The following is a 7,004-nucleotide window of genomic DNA, read 5'->3' on the forward strand; positions in this document are numbered from 1 at the left end:
CCCCCCCCACAGCCCCGTCCTTTTCCGGCCGGTGAGCGGGGGGGGGGGGGGAGGGGAGTGGAAGGGGGAGGGGGTGGGTCCTCCTTTTACAAAGACGGGGCAGGAGAGACTGATCCGTGTGGGCTGAATGAGAAATAGAGTTGAGGCTGAAGAGGGGATGAGCTGAGGGTCTGAGAGCCGCGATGTCACTTCACGGCAGGGAGGGAAGGAGGGAGAGCAGGGGGTGAGTGCTCCCCTGTCCTGAGCGACATGGAAAGTCCTATGAATTAGGTGGAAAGAAAAGTCCCTGCGTTCCCTTTTCTGATGGACACTCAGGAGTGTCTTGGCCCTGATGCCGGGTGTGGCCCGAGGTAACCCTGCAGAGGAGGAAAAGCCCAGGGGGTCCACTTCAAGCAGGGGCGGCTGTGGGTCAGGCAGAGCCATGTGGGTCAGGCAGAGCCAGGACAAGGCTGGGCGGTGACACCAGGGGAGGTGACCCAGCCTACCTCAGGGACAGGGTCAGGGGCCTCATCAGAGGGTCTGAGCACACTGCACTTATCCTGGGGAGACCCCGACAAGGCCCTGGCAGCCACAAAGACTGTGTCGACTCCCCCATGAGCCCCCAGAGGCTCCAGCAAGTGAGTGGAAGCCCCTCCTGTGACAGGTGCCTCAGGATGTTGGGAGCAGGGGAGGAGCGTGGGGTGCAGGGGAGGAGCGTGGGGAGCAGGGGAGGAGTGTGGGGTGCAGGGGAGGAGCGTGGGACGGGTGGGCAGAATGAGAAACAGAGTTGAGGCTGAAGAGGGGATGAGCTGAGGGTCTGAGAAGATGTCACCTCACGGCAGGGAGGGGAGGAGGAAGAGCAGGGGGTGAGTGCTCCCCTGTCCTGAGTGACATGGAAAGTCCTATGAATTAGGTGGAAAGAAAAGTCCCTGCATTTCCTTTTCTGATGGACACTCAGGAGTGTCTTGACCCCGATGCTGGGTGTGGCCCGAGGTAACCCTGCAGAGGAGGAAAAGCCCAGGGGGTCCACTTCAAGCAGGGGCTGTGGGTCAGGCAGAGCCAAGACAAGGCTGGGCGGTGACACCAGCAGAGGAGACCCAGCCTACATTAGGGACAGGGTCAGGGGCCTCATCAGAGGGTCTGAGCCCACTGCACTCATCCTTGGGAGACCCCGACAAGGCCCAGGCAGCCACAAGGACTGTGTCGACTCCCCCATGAGCCCCCAGAGGCTCCAGCAAGTGAGTGGAAGCCCCTCCTGTGACAGGTGCCTCAGGATGTGGGGAGCACGGGAGGGGTGTGGGGAGCAGGGAGGAGCGTGGGGAGCAGAGGAGGGAGCATGGGGACCAGGGAGGAACGTGGGGAGCAGGGGGAGCATGGGGTGCAGGGGAGGAGCGTGGGGAGCAGGGGAGGAGCGTGGGGAGCAGGGGAGGAGTGTGGGGAGCAGGGGAGGAGTGTGGGGAGCAGGGGAGGAGCGTGGGGGGCAGGGGAGGAGCGTGGGGAGAAGGGGAGGGCTTTTAGGGTGGTCTTACGAGGAATCTCTGTCTTGAGTTTCTCCCACCTTTGTTCACAGGGGCTTGGATGAAGACACATTCACTTACAACTTTATAAACGACCCTTTGGTCCCTGGTCTGCACCAGACCTACCTGTGCTACGAGGTGGACCTCCTGGATGGTGACACATGGGTCCCACTGAATGAACTCAAGGGCTTCGTGCGTAACCAGGTGACCTTCCTGGCCCAACCGCACCCAGGCAGGGCCATCCCCAGTCCAGGTACAGTCTCAGGTAGAGGCCCTCAGTGGCACATGTGGTGTCGCATAGTCCCTATCACCTCTAGTCCATGCAGCTACTGATTCTCTGTCCCAGAATCAGATAGGACATATGGGCTCAGATGACTGTCCATGCTTGGTGGCTTTAATCCCACATCAGAAATTGGTCATATGCTCATGAGCTTGGCCCCACTAGCCCAGTATCACCTCCATATCCAGGACTTGGCCGCTCACTGCCTGCTGTGCCCCCAAGGAGGAGTCAGGGGCAGAACGAAAAGGCGTCTGCACAAGGACCAGGGGGTGTCAGGTGTGCCCAAGGCCAAGGAGGTTCCTGGAGACCCAGCCCAGGACTCCCCTCCTGGAAATGACTCTCACATTTTTAGAACAGCACTTACAATCTACATGACATGACAGGGCAGGTGCCCCAGCGTCTGCTCATGGGCGGATTCCTGGCCAAGCAAGATGGAGGCAAGAGAGGCCATTCTGAGATCCTGTCCTGGCCGGCACAGAGCCCACAGGAAGGCCAGAGAACGGGCGCCCTGTCAGGTTCAGGGACTGGCCAGGCCAAGGGACCCCTGTGCCCGAGGGACCTTCTTCCCTGGCCCTGCTCAGGACAGGCTCTGGCAGGGGAGGTTCAGTTCTGCTGGGCTCTGGTCCAGGGTGTGGCGCTGCTCTGGTCACTACGAGGAAATGGGCCTGGCAGGACACAGCCACTGCTTTGGAGGGACTTGCAGCGTTGCTCGTCCCCACAACTGTCTCAGGGGCTACGCCCTCCGCGGGGATGACCCACAGCCCCTTCTCAGCTCTTTCTGGGTCAGCGATCACACCCCTCATCCTCTCTGCACTGGTGTCCTTGTCCTTACTAGTTTTCAGTCCCTAGTGGAAAATGCTTCAGTCTGAAGTTTGGACAAATCTCTGTAACTGTATGAGCCTCCACAACGACAATCATGTCCTGACCCAGGGACTACTTCTGTAGGGATGAGGCTTGATGGAGCCCCTTGTCACCATTCTTTTCTGTACAGGGACCCCTTTTGGCTGGAGTCTGTATCACCTGGAGCTCTGCATGAGCTGAAGCACAGGGTAGAAGCTTCTAGAAGTACTGGTACACAAGCGAGGATGGGTGGTAGGGGAATAGCTGGGTAGGGGGTAAATCTCCCCATCAAGGAGCACACCCAGGTCACTGGCATCAGTCCCCCGACCTTGGGCTCAGCTGGCCTCCCTTTCCCTCCTCCAGCTCGTCAGCTCCTCCCTGCAAAGCTGGACTGGGTGAGGGTCCCGAAGGCACTGACACACAGAGAAAAATTAGAGGAAGCTCCAGAAACTCAGTAATCAAAGAAATCTTGATTGAAAGCAATATTTTAAAAATCAAATTTAATGCACAAATTCCTTGGAGAACGAAACATGAGCATTTTATTTTTAAAAAAAATTTTTTTTTTCCTTTTTGTCTTTTTTCGTGTCCGGCAACGGATCGCAACCCTCAGTGTCGCGCCCGGACCGGACCGGACCGGCAACAGGATCGCAACCCTCGGTGTTGCGCCCGCACCTCACTCAGCCAGTGAGCAGGAACCGGTCTGTATGTGGGATCCGAACCCTCAGCGGGAGCGCCACCGCGCTCCCAAGCGGCGCACTGTAGCAGTGTGCCACCGGGCCAGCCCGAAACATGAGCATTTTAAATGAAGACACACGTAACAGTGCTGCGTGGAGTACATGGGAGCTGAGGTTGAGTCAAAAGTCACTGCTCCCGATCTACCTGCATTTAAATGGTTGATATTTTGTTTATCTTGGAGTTTTGGCATTAATTTTGAAATGTTAACTATTGCACAGAAAACCATTCATCATGAATGCCACGTATGGTGCCCTCTAATTTTGCGCTGGAGGCCAGTGCCTCGCCAGCCTGCGCCTGCTCCTGCCCTCCCTCCCTGTCTCCAACAAATGACCTCACACTTCTCTTTCTCTTTCTCACAGGGTGGTTGTGAGCCCAGGCTATGCCGTCATGCAGAGCTGTGCTTCCTGGACCTGCTGAATTCCTGGCAGCTGGACCCCACCCTGCACTATAGGGTCATCTGGTTCAACTCCTGGAGCCCCTGCTGCAACTGTGCCCAGGAAGTGGCTGCATTTCTGGGTTGGAACAGCCACATGCGCCTGCGCATCTTCGCTGCCCACATCTATGAATGGCTCCCAGAATATGAGCAGGGGCTGCGCACACTGCAGGGGGCTGGGGCGCAGATTGGCATCATGAACTTCAAGGGTCAGAGTGGAACACTTGGGGTGGATGGGGGTGGTGGGTAGAGACAGGACCCTGGGAAGTTGCTGGAAAGGGGTGCAGAGGATTAGCAGTCTTGGTGGAGAAGCCTTTGTTTGCTGCCTGCAGAGGCCGTGGCTAGATCTGGGACCACACTTGGGGCTCTATTGGAAGAGACAGTCCAGGCCAGGATACGGGGTCTCAGGGAGGGAGGGAGGGTGTTTTTTTTGTTTTGTTTTGTTTTTTTTAAAGATGACCGGTAAGGGGATCTTAACCCTTGACTTGGTGTTGTCAGCACCACGCTCAGCCAGTGAGCGAACCGGCCATCCCTATATGGGATCCGAACCCGGGGCCTTGGTGTTATCAGCACCGCACTCTCCCGAGTGAGCCACAGGCCGGCCCAGAGGGAGGGTGTTTGGAAGTGGAAGAAGGACTTGGGGGCTTCCAGAAAGAAGGAGAACTGGGCTAGCTCAGCTTCCAATGGGAAGAAAGAGTTTGATGAGGAAGCCAAGTCCCTAGGGAGGGAAATAGAAAGCAGTGGACTGAAATTATGATGTGCAAGTCTGTCCCCAAGAGTCATAGACCCTGTTTTCTCTCCCTCCCCACAGCTGGAGGCTGACTCTCTCCTCTGTCCGGTTTCAGGGTTTAGGCACTGCTGGGACACCTTTGTGGACCACCAGGGAAGGCCCTTTCAGCCCTGGCGTGGGCTGCGTAAACACAGTCAAGCCCTGTGGAGGAGGCTGCGGGTCATTCTCCAGGTGAGGGCGTCCTGCTCTGGCTGGTCCCCGTCTGCCCGGCCCTCTCCTCCCCTTCTCTCCAGGGGCCTTTCCTTCCCCTGTGCTCAGAGCCTCCTCTGGGTCACCTGCTCCCTCCAGGGGCGTCCAGCTCCATCCCTCTCTTTCCCTCTCACTAAGTCCCTGAGCTCTCTCACCTCCTGTGTCCCTCCTTCCTCCCCCTGTCATCCTGACTGTCCCCAGACCTTTTTGTTCTCTCTTCCAGCTGCCTCACTCCCTGCTCCATTCACTTTTGCCATTTCTTCCTAGAGTCAGGAAAACTGAAGGAGGGACTGCAGCACCTCTCAGGAAGGCTGAGACCTCTGCTGAGCAGCGCAGTGAAGCCCCCTCTTTCAAGAAATGTTAACAGGCCACTCACCAGCATCTGCAGGTGCTCACAGAGACCAGCAAAGGCAACGAGCTCATAAGAAGTAGCTTATATTTAAAAATCCGAGTGGAATTACTTTTAGTTAAAAAAATTCATCTTTTGTTTAAACAATAGAGGAATAAGATCATGTTCAGTACTATCAAAACAGTTTTCAATTCATGAATCAAATAATTATTGTAATTGATTTTACATACAGACCAATATAATAAAAATTTGAGAATCTTTCAGAATATTTTTTGCTCTATAGCCGTATCATGAATTTTAAACAGTTAAATAAAGACTTGCAAACCTCCAAACGCATTTCTCTTCTGTAGTGCACCTTAATGTGGGGCAAGGGTCACACTAATCACCCTCGTTTGAGTAAAAGTCAGATAAACCTGCAGGAGAGGACCCAGAACTCACAGACCTGCACTGAGTGACAACGTCTCACACTGCCAGGTTGGAAGTCACAGGCCGCGCACTGAGAGCAGAGATAGAAGCAAGTGTCACTACTGGAAAGAAGGACAGACGTGCTGTAGTGGATTGAATTATGTCCCTCCAAACTCCCCAGCTTGAAGTGTAGCCCCAAGTTTTATGTATTAGAACCCTGGCCCCCACTGTGAGTGTTAAGAAGGTAGGAAATCTTATTATGGTAAGTGAAAGGTGGAGCCTTAAAGAGGTGATTGGATTGTAGGACTGTGCAGTAGTGAATGGGTTAAAAGTGGTGGTCAGGGGCATGGTTCTGAGGACTTTAAAAGAAGAGGAGAGTCCTTCTTGCTCTCTCTACTTTCACCATCTTGCAATGTGAGACCCCTGGGTCACTGTCACCACCACCAGATGGACTTTGGACTTCCCAGTCTCAGAAACTGTAAGCAATAAATTTTGTTTTCTTCATAAATCACCCAGTTGCAGCTATTTTGTTATAAGCAACATAAATGGCCTAATACAGGTGCCCTTGGGGAGCAGCCAGGGTCCTGCAGTCCCCACAACTTCTGCATTCCACTCCCCTGGAAAGGGAGCCAGGGAGGGACAGGGCTTTCCCACAGGGAGGGTGAGCTCTGCCCCTGGACAGTGGCCTGCACAGCATGAGCCCTTGGGGCACCAGATCTCCTTCTGGCCTTCATGTCCATGAGCTGCAGCACCCTGAGCCCAGCCACTTGCACCTGTCACCCTGAGCCCCGCCGCTGGCAGCTGTCACCATGTGCTCAGCCAGGACTTTCCCAGAGGAAAGGCTGCCCCAGGCCTGTCCGCAGCAGACTTCTGCTCACATCTCAGGGGCTGAAACTAAGTCACAACTTGACAACAACTGTTAGGGGTTGAGGTAGGAATTATTCTGTCTGCAGTGCTGGAGGGGTTGGAGGAGATGATGGCAGAGGAGGGAAGACAGGGAGGAAGTCAGGAAGGCTCTGGAAGCGGGAAGGGATCTATGAAATGACTGACAAAGAATTCAGAATAATACTCATAAAGAAGTTTACAAGAATTACATAGATAGAAAATTTAATGAAATTTGGAAAACAAAGTGAGAAGTTTGACAAAGCAATAGAAATAATAACAAAGAGGGCCGGCCCGGTGGCGCACTGGATAGTGCGCCGCTTGGGAAGCGCGGCGGCGCTCCCGCCTGAGGGTTCGGATCCCACATACAGACCGGTTCCCGCTCACTGGCTGAGCGAGGCATGGGGGCGACGCTGAGGGTTGCAATCCCGTTGCCGGTCCCCGGCCCGGTGCGGGGGCAACACTGAGGGTTGCAATCCGTTGCTGGACACGGAAAAAAGACAAAAAAAGACAAAAAAAAAAAAAAAAAAGAAATAATAAAAAAAAACCCAATAGAAACCCTAGAGATGAAGGATACAATGACTGAACTGAAAAATCCAATAGAA

At 54.6% G+C, this 7,004-nt stretch overlaps 1 protein-coding gene across 1 annotated transcript in view; it reads left to right on the plus strand.

The window, feature by feature from the left end:
- Positions 1 to 182: 182 nt before the first annotated feature.
- The window catches only part of LOC103581391 (DNA dC->dU-editing enzyme APOBEC-3G-like), an 8,661-nt gene continuing 1,839 nt past the window's right edge, over positions 183 to 7,004 (plus strand). Inside the window, exons 1-5 of the mRNA XM_008563236.1 lie at positions 183 to 223; positions 1,550 to 1,749; positions 2,980 to 3,011; positions 3,711 to 3,993; positions 4,630 to 4,745. Of these exons, the coding sequence (XP_008561458.1) occupies positions 183 to 223; positions 1,550 to 1,749; positions 2,980 to 3,011; positions 3,711 to 3,993; positions 4,630 to 4,745 (672 nt within the window). The remainder of the gene's footprint in view (positions 224 to 1,549; positions 1,750 to 2,979; positions 3,012 to 3,710; positions 3,994 to 4,629; positions 4,746 to 7,004) is intronic.

The sequence above is a fragment of the Galeopterus variegatus genome, unplaced genomic scaffold, assembly GCF_000696425.1.
Source record: "Galeopterus variegatus unplaced genomic scaffold, G_variegatus-3.0.2 Scaffold12944, whole genome shotgun sequence".
In the NCBI taxonomy this organism is placed as follows: domain Eukaryota; kingdom Metazoa; phylum Chordata; class Mammalia; order Dermoptera; family Cynocephalidae; genus Galeopterus; species Galeopterus variegatus.